Source organism: Electrona antarctica (assembly GCF_951216825.1).
Source record: "Electrona antarctica genome assembly, chromosome: 9".
Taxonomy (NCBI): Eukaryota; Metazoa; Chordata; class Actinopteri; order Myctophiformes; family Myctophidae; genus Electrona; species Electrona antarctica.
In genome coordinates this window covers 3,060,838-3,080,891 of record NC_136790.1, presented here as the reverse complement: position 1 = coordinate 3,080,891, position 20,054 = coordinate 3,060,838, and the positions used below count along the sequence as shown (strand labels likewise).

The 20,054-nt window shown below is 43.5% G+C and overlaps 2 protein-coding genes across 2 annotated transcripts in view; one reads left to right on the top strand and one right to left on the bottom strand.

The window, feature by feature from the left end:
* Positions 1-4,094: 4,094 nt before the first annotated feature.
* On the bottom strand, positions 4,095-5,900 carry LOC306929329 (zinc finger protein ZPR1-like). Its single transcript, XM_079509772.1, has one exon. It carries the CDS (start codon positions 5,713-5,715, stop codon positions 4,387-4,389), a length of 1,329 nt encoding a protein of 442 aa, XP_079365898.1. The 5' UTR covers positions 5,716-5,900; the 3' UTR covers positions 4,095-4,386.
* A 777-nt stretch (positions 5,901-6,677) lies between these two features.
* rnf207a (ring finger protein 207a) overlaps positions 6,678-20,054 on the top strand; it is a gene marked incomplete at both ends in the record, with an annotated part of 33,465 nt that continues 20,088 nt past the window's right edge. Inside the window, 9 exon segments of the mRNA XM_079509720.1 lie at positions 6,678-6,746; positions 8,872-8,931; positions 8,933-8,989; positions 9,744-9,762; positions 9,765-9,789; positions 16,559-16,631; positions 17,725-17,745; positions 17,748-17,786; positions 18,920-19,084. Coding sequence (XP_079365846.1) covers positions 6,678-6,746; positions 8,872-8,931; positions 8,933-8,989; positions 9,744-9,762; positions 9,765-9,789; positions 16,559-16,631; positions 17,725-17,745; positions 17,748-17,786; positions 18,920-19,084 — 528 coding nt within the window.

Sequence of the window (20,054 nt, the reverse complement as noted above, 5' to 3'; positions counted from 1 at the left end):
AACCCACTACATTTAGGAGTGGACTCAGAAGGTGGCTGTCACCTGTCATGTTGGCATTAAACGAACACATAGGTTGCTGATCTTACTTCTATGGAATGTGTTTTTGTTTCTACTGCAGTGCTCAGAGCACTGCTGACATGGCAGAGAAGGTAAGGAAAAGAACAAACTAGTTGGTTACCTACTTGAATTGTTTGTTTCATTTGTAGACTTGATCAAAGTTAGTAATTCATGTTTTATCGCCAAAGAATTCTGCGACTATTGACAGGTTATTTGACACCCTCTCCATCTGCAGATGGCAAAAGGGAGCATTCACCAATTTGAATAACCTGTGAGATGTGTATTATGCAAATGATCATCCCGTGGTCGGTCACCTATGCCATGAACAGTGCCAGCCCAGCACCCATGTCTCTTGGAAGTTGGACTGTTACCACATCTTCTGCCCACTGCCTCAGATAAGAGCTGCACCAATGGTAGCCGTCTCAGCTGCCCCCTCTGTGGGTAAGCAAGAGCATTGAGAGGTTGATCAACATGTAGGCATGTGTGTAGGTTGTTTCTGTTTGGAAACGTGCTTTCAAATACTTACATTAATTTCATGCTTCCGTCATTAAATGAAACGCATCATCTTTTGAAAACATGGTTGCCATTCCCCTCAAGCCACATGCCCAATCTAGAGGTTAAACATTAAATATGTAATAATACAACTGCTGAAAGCTAAAGACTGTTTGTGGGCCACATAAAATCTATTTCATATCGTTTTTCATATCATATCGTCATTAACAGATTCTCAGTCTCATATCTTCATAATATACTTAATACTTTAAACACTTGAACTCTAGTCTAGGCCTATACTATATTGACCAGGTTCTCCCAGTGGTCTGTATTTGGCCTCCACCTTTTTCCCCTCTACACAAAATATATTTTCCGACAAAAGGCAATCAAAGTAGCCAGTACAGGCAGTACAGTACAGGCTTGTAGATTGGCTATTTTCACTGAATTTTCAACAAATCTTTGTCCATTATGACATGCCCTGAATAGGGCCACTAGGATTAACATGGTAAGTATGATTAAGCATCATTACACAACAAAAGTGTCACTGGACTGGTTTCAGAGAGCATTACTCTCTGTCTGGAAGAGGTTCTTTCTTTGGTGTTTCGCCCAGGTGGGCGTCACATGGTTGCCTATACCTAACCTCATAGAAACTATGCCTCAACCTAACCTCCAAACCATGCCCACCTGCCTGGGTGAATCACCAGGAACAGAGTTTCGTGCCTCTGTATCTGGGCTTTGAGGTGGACATTGAGTGACCCTATAGCGTTATTCATAGTATGGATTTGCAGGTGGTGAGGTGACCACCGAACTACAACATGACGTCACGAGCCGCGGTGAAGAGCAAACCACCGCCACCGCCCCAGCCCTTCTCTCTGTTTTTACTCACCACCCCTCAACGTTATTTCAGGTCCGGTGGTCACCTCACCACCGAAAATCCAGACTATGAATGAGCCTTAAGGCTGTCCAGGTTCGGTGTAGGGTATGGTGAAACTAGAGCGAGAGAGGTAGGGCTGGGCGATATTCAAATCAATATGACGATTATTACAATGAATGCACTTTTTAAAATAAATAATGTTAAATGTTGCATTTATATAGCACTTTTATCCAAAGTGCTTGACATAGAATGTGCATTACATTCACCCATTCACACACACCGACGGCAGAGGAAACCATGCAAGGCACCAACCTGCACATCTGGAGCAATTAAGGGTTCAGCGTCTTGCTCAAGGACATTCAACACTAACTCTTGGGGAGCCCGGAATCTAACTGGAAACCTCATGGTTTTCCTGAGCACCACTTTATTCCGTGATGTTGTTTCTTCATGTACTGTAAGCTGTGGCTGGTCATATGTTTCTTAAACACATTAATTTTGGCATCCCTATTTGGTAAAAAATAGTAGATCTACAAGCTCACAATGTGACCAATTATGTATATAATATCAGCTATTTTCACTGTTCATCTATATTCAAGTATATTGGGCTTAGGTGGTTAACGTGATATGATCTCTCTGAGAAAGTTAAGCAGTGCTATCACTGAGGAACAGCACCAGGGTTTGATTCTGTTCATGCCTGAGGCTAAATCGGTCTCTTTTATTGTACTTTAATTAAGACTATTAGATAACCTGGATCACTGGAGATGCATGAGGCCTCTCTGGCCTTCGTCTTTGCAGTACAGCTGCTGTGGGTTTGTGCTTGCACTACGACAATTGTCCTCGATCTACACACCACAAATAACTTACTGAAACGCTAATGGATACAAGAGAATGAATGATGACAATATTAAATGCTGAACTTAAATTTACATCCAAGTTACTCTTACCCAGTAGGCCTACTGGATTCTCACTCGCACTGAGCTGTCACTTCACTAGTTGGCACAATAGCTGCTAAATATGTAGTTATCTTCAGTAGCATTAGTACATACTGTAGTACAATCTGATGTGTTAAGTTTAACTGAGACAATTAAACGCTCCAGCTGTGGTTTTGTAGTTAATTGGAGCACTTGGAACACTACAAAGATCTTAACTGGTTTGTTCTTTAATCGTTGTACTAATACTGGTTATACCGTATACTAGTATTTTCCCTGGAAGCAGCCTATCATCAACTGCTCCCTCAAGATCTATGCAATCTGGAATTTACTGCTATGCAATGAGTTGTGCCAAGAGTACTGCTACAATAACTAGATAAGTGTGAGGAAGAAATTGAAAATGTATTATTCCCATAAGCATAACACTACAGAGAAATAGGTAACGTTGGCAACAGCACAGAGCTGCAATTTAGTGGCATAACCTTGGAAACTATTGGAAATTGTTGAATCAGATTAAAAACGTATTCTTGTATTGTTCAAATAGTTTATTTGAACAAGGAAATTCATAGTTATAAATCAGATTTCGTGGGCCAATCTATTGCTTTTCTATAACAGTTGCTACTTTGTTTCAATTGAAAATGCCATGGCTACAAGTAGATTCGACACCTGAGGGCAATCATGTGCACACATCCGCCGTTGACGCCGTTGACAAGCAGGGACATTCTCTTGAATGTACAGGGTTTGATGAGTGCCCAGGTAGGACCAGGCCTGTTGAGAACTCTAGTTTTCGCCGGCTTCCGGGCGCAGCTGCACTAATAACTTTGGGGCAGGCCCGTCTAGAGTTTGAAATTTGAATGGACATAGAAGTCAAAAGGGAGACATTGAAGAGGAAGGATCAACATATAGAATGTCAGAACAGGTTCTGAAATATATCCATATATGGAGATCTAAGGGTTTGAGGTCAGATATAGAGTTGCTGGCCAATAGTGATGACATCAGGGATCTCCATATATGGGATTAACTGCGACAGCAGGTCGCATTGACTATGACATCAGGCCGGGTCTCCACTGCTCCATCCCAAATGATGTCACTAGACCTCCGACACACTGACGGGAAATGCTCGATTCCATATTTAACTGCGACCTTCGGTTGCAACAATACACTATATATTCTAATACTCGACTAACGACGAGGAAGGCCCACCTGGCCTAAACGAGTATGTTAGCTCATCAGAGGAATTAATAAACATGTGAAAAGGACATTAATTGAGTGCTGGCATTCCTTCTTTCAAATGTACCATGGAATCATTGCAATCATCCTAACCACTTCAATCGTATGATTATTAAGCCCACAGCGTGTGCCGCATCGCCAGCTTGCCGATCTGCTATTTTTTTTATTGTGAACATTTGTGCAAATCTTGAAAAATATCAAAGCGAACATTTTTTTACTCAAATCTTTACTTCTGGAATAGCATTCATTTTAATATTGTCATGACTTATGTCCAATATAAGTCAGATTTGTCATACCTTGTTGAAATGGGAGTGTTTGCTTTATAAACACATCATTGTGGGCACTTAAGCTTTATGGAACAAAATTCTGTAGTGACAAGGCGCCACCTTGTGGCACATCATAAGAACATGTGTGGGTTATTATATGCAATGCTAGAATACATCTTCAGCCTGCAGTGTTTGTGTTGTGAACTTGTGATAGCTTAAAGTCAACAATGTCCACTGAATTACAAATGGATTTTGTATTCTTACTTTATTCTCATTTAACAAACTTTTAAACTTGAAACATGTTAACTTAAAACAATATTGCAGTGGTCATCAGCACATACAGTAGGCATTAGTAGGTCCCTCCCTATATACCAAATTGTTGACCACATAGCCAGTGCTTAACTAAAATTACCCCAAATCCTCAAAATTAAATATAATTAGGCGGCCTACACTAGGTTCACTGCCAGGTGCCCATAATAATTTGCATCATCCAACTTAAAACTTGAGAGGGAAAACAAAGTTATTTGTGGTACACAATTCACTGCGTTTCATAACCCTCTGTTATCATATCATTCAATCCCAGATCTTCGTTCTGCTCAAAGGTGCGGGTGTATTTCTCGATCGTCATCTCAGGGTCCGGGTCTGGGGCGTACTCGTTCTGGATGTAACTGTTACCGGCCGGGTCATCGAGAACTAAATGGACATCCATTTCTCCAGCAATGATCTTGTCAAGCTTCTTCCCGAAGAGCTTCAGCTTGTCCACCCGGTCCTCAAAGCTGCTGTCGCCACAGAGGAACGGGTTCTTGCCAACAATCAGATTCTTGATGTCCACGAGCAGTCCTTCCACGGTGGTGAATTTCCCTCCCACAGCCGCCATGCCCAACTCGAACTCCAGCTCGGGGATGAGTACACTACACGTCTCAGACTTCAGCAGGTCTCTGGACATGTCGGAGGGGCCGGTGAGGCGCAGGGTGATCCGTGTGGCCAGGGCCTCCGTGGCTCCGCCGGACTTCACCTCGTTCGTCCTGTGTCCGCATTCGTCGCAGACAGTGGCCATGATGATGACCTCTTTGAAGTGGGGGATCTGTACGAGCTTCATGTTAGTGGAAGCGGGTAAGTTGCATTCTGGACAGTTCGTGTTGAACTGCAGGACCTCGTTGCGCATGCTGTCCAGGTCGTTGCCGGCCGGCTCCTCTTCCAGCTCCTCTCCAGCTGCGATCCCCAGCTGCATGTCCTGCTGGGCAGTCCGCTTAAAGCGGGTGACGGTGAGAGCTGCATCCTTCTGGGGGGCCACTGGATTCTCCACGAAACTGTTCCCGGACGGATCCTCGACGATCAACGTGAACTCTTCCTCCACCTCTTTCAACTTTTTCAATTTCTCGATGAACTCGTCTATTTTCTGGGCAACCTCGGGGTCCGCGGCCCTCCTCGCGGGCTGCTCCTGCTCCAAGCCGACGACCGCTCGGTCCAGGAGGCCCTCGATGGTCGACAGGGAGCCCTTCTGTGTGTATGCGGGGATTTCAAACTCGACGTCGGGTATCCTGACGGCCGCGCTGTCCGCTTTGACCACCTCTCGGTTCAAGTCCTGCTTCGACTGTACTTTCAGGGTGTAGCAAATACCTTGGTCCTGGATGCGCCCCGCCGACTGGATCTCCGAGTTGGCCTCGTTGCAGTGTGGACAGCTGAAGGAGCTGATGATGACTTCTCTGAAGAAGGGGATTCTGGTGAGCAGCAGGCGGGTGACGCCGTTCTCGTAACAGCTCATACACAGACTCTCCATCTCGGTAGGATGCGAGTCCTCGTCGTCGGCGTTGATATCCTTGAATACATCCCTGCCCCGCACGTTATCCTCTGCTATCACAGACATTGTGTTACCTCTCTCTCTCTCTCTCTCCTCAGAAATGTCCCAGCCTCAAACTGCTGCGAAACTGTTCTCTCGGTGATATTAATCTAGAACGTTCTGGTAACAGCCGCTCGCCTGCCTCGACGCTCCAAACAGTAAACCTGCAGTAGTAAACACGTTTGGTGAGTGACAGCTACTTCCGGGCAGAGCCATATGCTTCCGGGTATATATACCTCTTCCGCGACGAAACACTTCTTCACAACGCGAGACTGCCTCTACAGGAGAGGAGGGTTACAGCGCAGTCACTGCTATTATTTCTACCATGTACTTCAAAACAGCTGGAGACGTGGAGACTGAATATGGTTGTATTGCTTGGTATGCGGTCGCTGAATATCATTTGATCAGATCATATTATTTAATGGGCTCCTGCCCAATTATGGACATGATGGACTGATGTCATAGTTCTGATGGCATAGATGATGATGAAGGACGACATATATTGGCCTCCAAACAGTGAGATCGTACTGCAATAGGCGTACTTGTGTTATCAAAGTATGAATAGTGCAAAAGATTTGATATAATTATTTTATGAACTCATCTGAACAAGGATTTTAAGGTTGGTTTTGAGGCTTTTCTGCCTTGAAGTAGAGCGAGACAGGAAACAGGGAGTGACATGCAGACTAGCCTATACACTGATACACTGCCATGCTAGGGAATGAAACCTGGGCTGTGCTATCAGGCATCAAAGCTGTGGTATGCGCAGACCACCACTTGGCCTTCAGTGCCCCAATTAAACGTCTATGACGTAAAAATAAATCTAATTTGTCCAACAGCCATCAGAAATGTAACTCCTTAACCTTCAAAACCACCACAAAATAGCACCTATCTGTAATTTGCAACTGGTCATATCAATCAATCTGAATTTGTCTCTATGTTACAGTTAGCCATCTGTAGTAAAAGGGACACTCCCACCAGAAGAATTCTGGATGGACAACCATAATGATACTGAGGAGCCTGTCCAGTGTGCTAACTATGACCCAGAAAACAACAAAAAGGTACAGAAATACCATTTTATCTTAAGCTTTATTTGCTGCAATTCGAAACTGCAGGCCCCTGTAAAAAAGTTAACGTTAGCACCCCTCAAAAAAGAAGGGGAACAGGGGCCTGGGGCCTAGACCCCTGGGGGACTATTGTCAACTACATATATGGTTTACGTTTCTAAAGTAAGCATCTGGAAATTATGTCTGTCTGTCTGCCTGCCTGCCTGTCTGTCTGTCTGTCTGTCTGTCTGTCTGTCTGTCTGTCTGTCTGTCTGTCTGTCTGTCTGTCTGTCTGTCTGTCTGTCTGTCTGTCTGCCTGCCTGCCTGCCTGCCTGCCTGCCTGCCCACGCCACCCACCCGGTGACAGGAAACGGTTGTGATGTACTATTGCCATACTTGTAGCCACTCTGTGAAGCCTGCAGAGAATCAACTCGCATGGCCAGCATATTCTCCCTCCATGACATGGTAACTCTGGCCAAACGCACCAAAGCAAGACACAAGAAGTGCTGTGAGTGCCATGATGTGCACTAGGCCTCAAGCACAGAGCCTGCGTACTAAAGCTACTGTATATCCACCACATTCTGGGCATGTCATAACAGGCGAACATTCAGAGAAAAAAAATCACACCCGTGTGAAGTAAGTGGTGCAACTCCGTGTGGGGGTCCCCGGGGGGGGGGGGTTCCAGACCCCAGGGTCGCGCCGATTCCGGCGAGCTGCCCTGTGTCCGAAACGGTTGAGAAATGACAGAGTTACAACTTACAACCATGCTGTTTTCGTGCTCAGACGCACCCACACACATAGTCACTTAAGGAAGTGGTTGCACCACTTAAAAACAGATCTACGAACTCACGTGTCACATTGTGACGCGTGAGGTTGTATATATCTGCTGTAGATTGATGTAAGCTTGTAGATTGATGAGATGTAGTAGATGTTGTTAGCTTGTAGATATTTTTGGTGAAGGTATTTGGTATAGAGGGAAAAATAATGGGAACAAGTATAGACCCCTGGGGGACACTGTTAAACACATTATATAGGGTTTAAGTGCTTAATTACAAGGTCACAAAAGTAAATTAGCTTTTTTTGTTATGTTGTATAATAAATTCCTATATACTTTTACTGTAAGCATTTGTACTTTATAGTCTTTTTCATGACATCAGCAACCCAAATTAGCTACACTGTAGTGTATGCTACAGGACAGCCATGAATTGAGTTGAACAGTGTTTTCTCCACCAGGAACCATACATTCTTTTCTCAACAGAAAATAACTCAATGCTTTGCATTAACCCATTTTGGGCGGGAACCCCTGTTGGTGTTTTAAGCATTATGTTCTTAGTCTACGCATGATTCATGATAACTACTTTTTATATATGTGATGTATGCCATGCTTTTGTTATTGCTTAATGTAAATCGCTCTGGATTAAGAGCGTCTGCTAAATGCCTAAATTGTAAATTGTAAATTGTATGTTATAATTTAGCTATTGAAAAATAGCAGATCTACAAGCTCATAGCGCGGCACTCGGTGCCGCGCTATGAGCTTGTAGGTCTTCTATTTTTGAAAAGTCATGAAAATGTGGTGCAAATCTTTGAATATATATTTCAGAGCGAACATTTTTAACTAAAATATTGGCTTCAGGGGGGTCCCTGGAACTACATATTTTGAGATGGGGATCCGCGGCCCAATAGAGATAATTCTGGGGGTCCTTGACATGAAAAAGGTTGAGCACCACTGACATAGAAACATGGGTTTTCAGAATTCTTTTAGGATTTAGAATCCTTTATTTTTATCGACCTCAGTCCAAAATGCATTAAGTGCTTCAGAGACATGATGGAAGTGTGAGTAAATACTGTTAGTTTATTTGAATCATATGACACTATTCTATTATATTCTATTCTATTCTATTCTATTCTATTCTATTCTATTCTATTGTTTCGTTATTTTTGTTTATCACAGGGAGAGCCGGAAACACTGCATTGACATTGAAACAGCTTACATGCAAGGCTGTGAGATATTGGACCAGACGATATTGGTGAGCCAGTCATGACATTTTAAATTAAAATCCTGCCACATCTAGTAATCAGGGGAAAAAAGTATAAAAAAGTGTGTATATATATATATATATATATATATATCTACTTGGAGCTTCAAACTTCAGCTCGAGAGGCTATCGTCCTGCTCAAGGCTGATATAGGAGAGGTGTACGTGCCTGAATATGGAGGAAGAGGAGAATGGAATCTGCACTGCGTTCAACAGCTTGCAGGTGAGATACCACCCCTGGGATCAAAACTGTGATGTACACAACATTACATAACTGTAGGTCGGAGAGGCTTATTGTCGTTCAGTATGAGCCGAGAAACACAGGAGTCTGTCAAATAAGTTGACCTCAAGATTAAAAAAAAATCTTCTAAATCCTCCAGTTTTCTGAAATAAATATTTTCACGATTTTTCAAAAATAGCAGACCTACAAGCTCATAGCGCGCCACTCGGTGGCGCGCTATGAGCTTGTAGATCTGCTATTTTTCAATAGCTAAATTATAACATAATGTTTAAAACACCAAAAGGGGTTCCCGCCCAAAATGGGCTAATAGCAGAAATGTATAGAAAACTATTGAATCCATTTTTGTGATTGACAAAACATGACCAGACCAGTTGTATTGTCCTATCTATTCCTGTCAGGTACTTGCAACAATTGTAAGACAATAATATCTTACATTTGCATATATTATATAATCCAGGTCTCATAGTAGCAAAATAAATTCCTCACTGCTATTATTATTGTTACCTTGTTTCACCACTAGGTGTCTCTGTTGGTCTTATTGAGAAATGAGCAGCCTGATGTCTTGTATATCATTAACAAGCCACACGAGGGAACCAACCTCATACTGTGAAATATGTGAACATGTGGCTTCTTTTTTTCAATGTTCATCTTCATTAGAAGTTATTTTGCTGAAGGCCATTTTCACTGCAGGGTAATGAATGAATGAATACCTTGTTTCTATGCTCATAACTGACAGAAGAAACTAGCAGAGAGAAAGAGATTCTACTGAAAACAGCAAAGATGTCTATCTATATATAATTAGTATATAACTAGACCAGTCAGACCTAAGAAAATGCTCTTTTGTTACCATGATGCCAGGGGGTCACAATATTTATCAGTGAGATGCTATTATTCTGCTGTCACAGGTCTTTTGGGGAGGCTTCTTCAATTGTGCTACATTTTTCATTATGCTTCAAGGTGGTGAATAGAACACTAGTTGGTCGAGAATAATCTCTCCTCTCACCACACACACATTTATGGGGAGAGATTTTCATTCTGCCCCAAGATGAAAGAGGTGGTACTATTAAGCTTGACTGGCAGGGCAGCACAACAGGGAGGTCAAACATTAGTAGGACTACTACCATTTCTGCATGACTGTAGTTGCAGCTTATTGTCATCTCAAATTAATGTAGCCAACCATGAAGTATATATGATGCGTAGCCTGCGGAGTTAGTTCAGGCAGACATACTCCAGGGGGTTCATGCCGTGCTCAAAGGCGCATACTATACTCAAGGGGTTAACATGCTGCATCACAGTCACCGTCTCCACACCTTAGCGCAAAACGGTCTTAAGCTGCGCACTTCTTAAGCTGCGCGCAGCTTAAATTCTGAGTTTTTAGACAGCTGGTGGATGGAAAAGAAGCTCCACCTCCGCGGACTTTTTGCGCGGCGGCCAGATTCCCGAAAACGCTCTCCTCCGCGCAAAAAGTCTGCGAAGGTGGAGCTTCTTTTCCATCCACCAGCTGTCTAAAAACTCAGAATTTAAGCTGCGCGCAGCTTAAGAAGTGCGCAGCTTAAGACCGTTTTGCGCTAAGGTGTGGAGACGGTGACTGTGATGCAGCATGTTAACCCCTTGAGTATAGTATGCGCCTGTCTAAAAACTCAGAATTTAAGCTGCGCGCAGCCGAGAACGTGCGCGGCTCTTTCCATAGTGTGGCAGCACCTATACTCAAGGGGTTAACATGCTGCATCACTATGTGGGTGTATAAGTGTGTGCAAGTCCCACACGTCATTCGCTGATGTGGCAGTCAGCTGACCAATTGGGCGGGCTACTTAAGCTCACCAGTCTGCATGCTCTTCTTGCCTTCCTCTGCATATGGTTTCTGGTTGTTATGTGATGTTTGCTCCTACCACCACCCCAGCAGCACCGGTGGGCTCTGTTATTTATGCTCCCCATGGGGTTTTTTACCACTCCTACAACTGGCTTTGTTAGTCTGTCTGTGCAGACAAAATGAGCATGGTTGCTACGGTCACCCAGTTCACCCGGGTGTGATTTCATTACGTCAGACCACAGCTGATCAGTCTATCTAAGACCTTACACCACTCAGTTCACACGGGTGTGTTTTTTATTGTATATCTATCTCCCTGCTCTTAATGTTTTACGATGGTGTTTAATCGCGCCGAGCAGGGAGTAAATGCAGCCGAGCCGAACGCCAAGTCTAATATTGTATCATATGCACACTTGTATTCTCATTCTCTAATACATATTGGTTAAATCTATTCGTGAGTTGTCTGACTGAAACTTTGCAAAGTTCAAGACAAGCAGCCAGTGGGCGTGGCCTGAAAACAAGAGGCCCCCGGTCCTGCACTGTAAATATTAAAACAAGAGGCCGGTCCTGCACTGTAAATATTAAAACTAGAGGCCCTGGTCCTGCACTGTAAATATTAAAACAAGAGGCCGGTCCTGCACTGTAAATATTAAAACAAGAGGCCCCCGGTCCTGCACTGTAAATATTAAAACAAGAGGCCCCCGGTCCTGCACTGTAAATATTAAAACAAGAGGCCGGTCCTGCACTGTAAATATTAAAACAAGAGGCCCTGGTCCTGCACTGTAAATATTAAAACAAGAGGCCGGTCCTGCACTGTAAATATTAAAACAAGAGGCCCCCGGTCCTGCACTGTAAATATTAAAACAAGAGGCCCTGGTCCTGCACTGTAAATATTAAAACAAGAGGCCGGTCCTGCACTGTAAATATTAAAACAAGAGGCCCTGGTCCTGCACTGTAAATATTAAAACAAGAGGCCGGTCCTGCACTGTAAATATTAAAACAAGAGGCCCTGGTCCTGCACTGTAAATATTAAAACAAGAGGCCCCTGGTCCTGCACTGTAAATATTAAAACAAGAGGCCCTGGTCCTGCACTGTAAATATTAAAACAAGAGGCCCCCGGTCCTGCACTGTAAATATTAAAACAAGAGGCCCCTGGTCCTGCACTGTAAATATTAAAACAAGAGGCCCCTGGTCCTGCACTGTAAATATTAAAACAAGAGGCCCTGGTCCTGCACTGTAAATATTAAAACAAGAGGCCCCCGGTCCTGCACTGTAAATATTAAAACAAGAGGCCCCTGGTCCTGCACTGTAAATATTAAAACAAGAGGCCCCCGGTCCTGCACTGTAAATATTAAAACAAGAGGCCCCCGGTCCTGCACTGTAAATATTAAAACAAGAGGCCCCCGGTCCTGCACTGTAAATATTAAAACAAGAGGCCCCCGGTCCTGCACTGTAAATATTAAAACAAGAGGCCCCCGGTCCTGCACTGTAAATATTAAAACAAGAGGCCCCCGGTCCTGCACTGTAAATATTAAAACAAGAGGCCCCGGTCCTGCACTGTAAATATTAAAACAAGAGGCCCCCGGTCCTGCACTGTAAATATTAAAACAAGAGGCCCCCGGTCCTGCACTGTAAATATTAAAACAAGAGGTCCTGGTCCTGCACTGTAAATATTAAAACAAGAGGCCCTGGTCCTGCACTGTAAATATTAAAACTAGAGGCCCCCGGTCCTGCACTGTAAATATTAAAACTAGAGGCCCCCGGTCCTGCACTGTAAATATTAAAACAAGAGGCCCTGGTCCTGCACTGTAAATATTAAAACTAGAGGCCCCCGGTCCTGCACTGTAAATATTAAAACTAGAGGCCCCCGGTCCTGCACTGTAAATATTAAAACAAGAGGCCCTGGTCCTGCACTGTAAATATTAAAACTAGAGGCCCCGGTCCTGCACTGTAAATATTAAAACAAGAGGCCCCCGCCCCCCGGTCCTGCACTGTAAATATTAAAACAAGAGGCCCCGCCCCCCGGTCCTGCACTGTAAATATTAAAACAAGAGGCCCCCGCCCCCCGGTCCTGCACTGTAAATATTAAAACAAGAGGCCCCGCCCCCCGGTCCTGCACTGTAAATAAAACAAGAGGCCCCGCCCCCCGGTCCTGCACTGTAAATAAAACAAGAGGCCCCCCGGTCCTGCACTGTAAATATTAAAACAAGAGGCCCCCGGTCCTGCACTGTAAATATTAAAACAACAGGCCCCGCCCCCCGGTCCTGCACTGTAAATATTAAAACAAGGTCTAATAATAGTGTGCCTCCCATGTGGATTTTAGACCCCAGTCTGTTGTCTATGACACCAAATCTGGGCAAGGTTTCAGCCTGATCTGACCCCCCATTGTCTTCCATTATATTATCATCTAAAAATATAAAACATTTGTAGACTGAGACACTATTATAGGGCTGTATTTTGCGTGTCTTAAGTTCCAGGTCTTATTACTTAACTTAAGACCTGGAGGCGTGGTCAATGCTCTTTGGCCACTCAGAATAGTCAAATGGCATTGATCACGCCTCCAAGTTAAGTAATAAGACCTGGTACTTAAGACACGCAAAATACAGCCCATGATATGTTTTGTGAGATTAGCCCCGGACAGACAATCAAACAGGTTCATTTTATAGATGGTTAGCCACGCTTTAAAAATGGTGTACATGTACATTATATATAGGATGACCATTATGGGTTCATTTTATTGTCCCTTGTACGAAAACAGTACCCTTTCCCAGGTACAATGTATAGGCCTATTTTAGGTCTCATGTAGGCATTGGGTTCTCAATGAAAAAGATGTGAACCTATAAGAATGTCCTGCGTGGGTTCAACTGGGTTCAACGTGGGTTCAACTCCAACGTGCAGCAAACATTGAAATGGAATCAAACTCTGAAATGTTGAGAGAGTCCTGGATCGATTGATTGCATACTTTATGAACAATTTGCAAATAGCACAGAGGTATGATTTTACAGTGATTGAAGGATAACACTATTTCCATTGTGATAATGGTTAGAGCTACAGTGGCTCTGGCATGAAATTGTTATGTCCATGTTTTGCAATGCATTTCTCATAATAGACACAATTTTACTTTTTAAGCAAGCTATGTTTTATTGCAAAGATTGTTGCACGGCCCTTCTAGAATATCACTCTCTTAAATGTTGAGAATGAGATTCCATCGAGGAGTGAGGGTGAGGATAAGATACCGGTAATCGGAAATCTAAACATGCTAGTGTGGTACACATTCTAAATCCCGCTGATACAGTATCTATACAGTAGCTAGTTTTTTTGTCAACTTTTCAATACATGGATTCCTCTGCTATCACAAGACCTTGAAATGACAATAAATCATATTTAATTGTTATCAGTTATCAGTCCTCTATATGGTAACCGGAATGCTCACCCCCATTTTGTTTGCAGACCACTCACCCCCAGGGACGGATTAACCTCCATGAGGACCCCTGGGCCACGGCCCCACTGGCCCAGTGACTAATTTGTCCCTGCTCACCAGCCTTTCTTGTATTGAATCTATACTGTACATAGCCAGGTTATAGCCTGGGTATGTACAGTATTTCTGCAGAGAAATTGTTATGAAAGGAATGCCCGTGGTTGCCCACCTCTGGTGAACATTCTAAAATACATTACTGTAGTACAGTATAATGCTGGGGGACAAATGACAATTCACAACGTGATCTTTACAGCCCATATCTGTAAACTGGCCCCCGTAAAATCTGAATCCCCCCCCCCCCCCCTTTTTTCCCTCACTGTATATGTTTCTTTTCCCTTTTTACCTCCATTATGATGAATTCCTGTTCTGTTCTTTGTCTATATAGAAGTGTCTATTTGTACGTCTCTAAATGTTTTGATGAATTGAACATGGTGGACCCTGTTGTAAACAAGTGTAATGCTTAATTGGGTCGTCCACTCACAGTTAACAGCCTTTGTATTGAGTTTGTGCTCGAAATGTATTATGTAATATTTCAATCAATCAATCAATCAATCAAAAACCGTAGTGCTAGTGTATCTTCAAGTATCACTGTTTTGAGTTCAGAAGTCTTATGGTCTACGACGTTGGTTGGCCTATAATTCTCGCCAAATGTGCGCCATGTTATGTGCTGCCCAGAATAGGGAGGCTAGTGTCCATGTTATGTGCTGCCCAGAATAGGGAGGCTAGTGTCCATGTTATGTGCTGCCCAGAATAGGGAGGCTAGTGTTCATGTGCTGCCCAGAATAGGGAGGCTAGTGTCCATGTTATGTGCTGCCCAGAATAGGGAGGCTAGTGTTCATGTTATGTGCTGCCCAGAATAGGGAGGCTAGTGTCCATGTTATGTGCTGCCCAGAATAGGGAGGCTAGTGTCCATGTTATGTGCTGCCCAGAATAGGGAGGCTAGTGTCCATGTGGTCCATGTTATGTGCTGCCCAGAATAGGGAGGCTAGTGTCCATGTTATGTGCTGCCCAGAATAGGGAGGCTAGTGTCCATGTTATGTGCTGCCCAGAATAGGGAGGCTAGTGTCCATGTTATGTGCTGCCCAGAATAGGGAGGCTAGTGTCCATGTTATGTGCTGCCCAGAATAGGGAGGCTAGTGTTCATGTTATGTGCTGCCCAGAATAGGGAGGCTAGTGTCCATGTTATGTGCTGCCCAGAATAGGGAGGCTAGTGTCCATGTTATGTGCTGCCCAGAATAGGGAGGCTAGTGTCCATGTTATGTGCTGCCCAGAATAGGGAGGCTAGTGTCCATGTTATGTGCTGCCCAGAATAGGGAGGCTAGTGTCCATGTGGTTCAAATTAAGGTTGTTTTCCCGACACAACAATGTCAGGGCTCTGAACTTCATCCCTTGTAGTCCGTAATACCATTCTCCGTAATCAGGCTCATGACGGCTCAAACTTTATGGTGTAGTTTGAGCTGTGCGTAACCCATGGCCACACAGCTGTGAAGTGAACAGGGAGTACAGGAGGCGGCGGAGTTATTGTACACATCCTTGGGGGGCACCCTGTGCTCAGAATCAGTGTGGAGGAGGTGTTGTGCCAATCCACACCACCTGGGCTCTGTCCGTCAGGAAGTCCAGGATATAGTTGCTCCGGCGGTGTCGAGTCTATTAGGTCTCTGAGCTTGGCGACACGTTTGGAGGACACAGCGGTGTCGAGTGCTGAACTGTAGTCAATGAACGGCTTCCTAAGTAGAAACCTCTTTGGAGCTCACGTTTTAAAATGTGTGTCTCTATATTGTGTGTCCCGACTCCCCGAGTCCATTTTTCAAACAATCTCAGAGTTAAACTCGCACTCAGTATTTCTGTGTGTGTGTGTGTGTGTGTGTGTGTGTGTGTGTGTGTGTGCGCGTGCGTGTGTGTCTGTGCGTGTGTGTGTGTGTGCGTGTGCACGTGCTGATATCTGGTTGCCCTCTGGGATCTTTAATGAGATTCTTTTGTACCCTCTGTCCTCCATCTCTCTCAACCCACTGCCTGGAAGCAGCCACTAGGCTGGTTTCCCGGAAGGGTGTTAGAGGCTATTTATATGTCACAGTCTGTCTCTATGTGTCCGGGCCTGCCTTTGTGACACTATGTTTGTTATAGGAGAAGACAGATAGATTGGGTCCTGGCTGGATATGGAGTGTTTGAGATTGTGTGTCCACTGCCGGGTCCCCCCGTGTATGTCGGAGGAGACGATAGATAGCACAGGTGTAATGTTACATTATTTCCGTGTTTGTATTTGCAGTCAACACGAGGAGAAGGAGCAGGCACTAAAGGACCAGCTCTCCCACCTTGATGCCCTCCTACCAACCCTCCAGGTAGTGCACAGTCAAATTTAACTGTGCACTACTAGATAAATAGTGGACCTGTAAGAGTCCATTTTCACACTTATATAGTTAAACTAGGAAAATGTGCTCCTCAGAGCTCCTCCAGGTCAGGTAGTTTATTGTGGTCCAGCAACGTTTGGAATCCACCAGTCACAGATGGAAATGGGCATGGCTTATTTGGGGAGTTGAGTAGTAATCCAAGGAATCCAAGGGGAAAATAATTTTGATTGTATATGAACCATGGTTCAAGACCTATAGGCCAAAACCTGAATCTGCCTATTATAACGCCACCTTGAGGCCGATTTGAATGATTGTTTTAATTTCTTCCTTGGCCTAGTGGCAAGGTCAATGACAATTGACCTATAGCTAGGCCCCTCCCCAAACTGCTATGGCCCAATCACAGCTAAGCATAACATGGGTTAGACAAACCATCTCGCATTTTGTTCAAAATGAAAATAGTCCATGACTCGATGATCCACACCTGGAAACTTTGGAAGCCTGGAAAGTTTGAAAACCACTGAATGAATCACTGTAGTCTGCAGGGGGATCATTATATTGATTACTGTCAGTCTCCCTAGTCCTTCCAATATATTGATTACTGTCAGTCTCCCTAGTCCTCCCAATATATTGATTACTGTCAGTCTCCCTAGTCCTTCCATTATATTGATTACTGTCAGTCTCCCTAGTCCTTCCATTATATTGATTACTGTCAGTCTCCCTAGTCCTTCCAATACAGCCTGTTTATTATTGTCAGTCTCCCTAGTCCTTCCTAGTCCTTCCTACTGTCAGTCTCCCTAGTCCTTCCTAGTCCTTCCTACTGTCAGTCTCCCTAGTCCTTCCTAGTCCTTCCTATTGTCAGTCTCCCTAGTCCTTCCTAGTCCTTCCTACTGTCAGTCTCCCTAGTCCTTCCAATACAGCCTGTTTAATATTGTCAGTCTCCCTAGTCCTTCCTAGTCCTTCCTACTGTCAGTCTCCCTAGTCCTTCCTAGTCCTTCCTATTGTCAGTCTTCCTAGTCCTTCCTACTGTCAGTCTCCCTAGTCCTTCCAATACAGCCTGTTTAATATTCTCTTTTGATGTTTGAAGGTTCACCTGTCACCTTTCCTATAAGCTCAGCCAACAAGTTTGAATTTCTGGACATGGGCTATGTGAGTATGCTCAAAAGGAGATAAAACTGTGATGACGTTGTTATCGCTATTGTCATAATAGAGTCCCAGTCCTACTTAAATCGATAAATGTATTCTATCGACTCAGATGAAGTTATCAGCTAGACCGAATTGTACTCTAAATGGAGGCTCTTCATAACTTCTCGGGTCACTGAATCATGCCGGGATAATCTTGCTTACACAGCAAATCATGGAGCGGCTGAAGGCCTGAGCCCAGTGCAGAGCAGCAAAGTAGAGTGCGTGACGTGTGAGTGTAATCTGTTGCAGATTACGCATCACCTACTGAAAATCAATAATCTAATACCAGTAATTCACTTGAATAGCTGTATGTACTGAGTAATAATCTGATCTCAGGTATTATCTCAATCCAAAATCAATGTGCAGTTAAAATAATGTTATGCTCCAGTTTACAGAAATGGTTAATTATCTCTGGTTTAAAAAGCATGTGGCTTGTGCACATCCAGTTCCTGGCTGGTGCTGGACTAAGGTAAGTACAGTGAAGAGAAGAGATTCCGCACACAGGTTTGCTCCAATGGTGTTTTATTTTATTTAAAACACCATAATATAAGACACAACGTTTCGACCGCAGGCGGCCTTCATCAGGTGATGAAGGCCGCCTGCGGTCGAAACGTCGTGTATATTATTATGGTGTTTCAATAAAAGAACACCATTGGAGCAAACCTGTGTGACTCTCTTCTCTTCACTGTAATTATCTCTGGCCCCCTAACACGAATATTGCCTATCTAATGCCATTATAAAAGCAATTTGTTTCAAAAGCCATTCCAATGTGTGGTACATTCCAATGTGTGGTACATTCCAATGTGTGGTACATTCCAATGTGTGGTACATTCCAAATGAAGTACTTGTAAAGTCCTCCCACACACCCTAATTCTTCCATGTCAATTTAATCCACAATATTTCAGAAAATATGTATTAGCCTAGCTTTGTTTCAACCATAATTTATACATTTGTTGAATGGCCCTGTCACGTCACTCATCAAATGCATATTGCATTTTCACTAATTGAGATGAATATGATTGAGTATACAGTAATTGAGTATAAATATTAGACTTAACTGACTGTGTGAATTGTGACAGTGCCCTGTTTACTGTCAGACCAACACAGACTACCAGAATGAGTTTGGACGACGGTGTCTTGACCCTTTACTGTTGCTGGGGCAACGCCATCCACCCTGTGTCACTGGGGCAACGCCATCCACCCTGTGTCACTGGGGCAACGCCATCCACCCTGTGTCACTGGGGCAACGCCATCCACCCTGGGTCACTGCATCCAATGCAGCTACAACTTGGTATTGTAATTATCTTCTTTGTTATTGTCTTATTGTTTGAGCTTGTATTATATTATTGGATGAGATAGAATATCTCTTATCTATTGTAGGCCAGCCATTAGGAGTGATGGTCAGGTCAGGGGGACAACATTTTCCAAATTTGGCACCTCATCCTCACCCACTCGCCCACCACCCTCATTCACCCAGCCACTCTTAGCTCTAATACCAACACATGCAATTTCAAATAAGCTCCTGGCCATTAGCCTTGTAGTGACACAGATGGACTAAGAGTTTAGAATATACAGTACTAAATATGATTATAAAGCACAACATAAAGCACAAATAATTTCAAAACACAAACATTTTCTTTCAAATAGTAATAGTATACTGTAAGTTATATCCCTTTTTATTTTATTTTATTTATTTTTTTACCTCAATACTAAACTAACAAAATCACACCCGTGTGAAGTGAGGGGCGAGAATATATTAAATTCTAACTCATATGATTAGGTGTTGTAATGATGATGTAAAACAAACGGTGTCAAAACAAATTCTCTTTATTGTTAATGGGATTTAATGTTTGTGTTAGGGACAAGATGAATCAATGGATTAATTATCCAATGATTAGAGAAAAGTATAAAACCAAACAAGAAATTACTGCAAGGCTATGAATCATAAGAAATCATGAGTGAACAAATGAGTTCAAATAAAAATATTGGGGGCTACATTAATCACAACTACATTGTAAGCTTGTAGATACTTTATTAGTTTTTTGTCTTTTTATGCCCATACTGTATATGGAGGGTCTGTGATGTCAAATATGCCTATATGAGCATGCTGATGTCATCAGTGTATACCCATACACCCCCTTTGTTTGCACCTATAAGGGCCATGGCGACACATTGACGTTAGGACAACACACTCAATATTTTGGCGTAGCTGCATTGGGAACTCCTTATAAT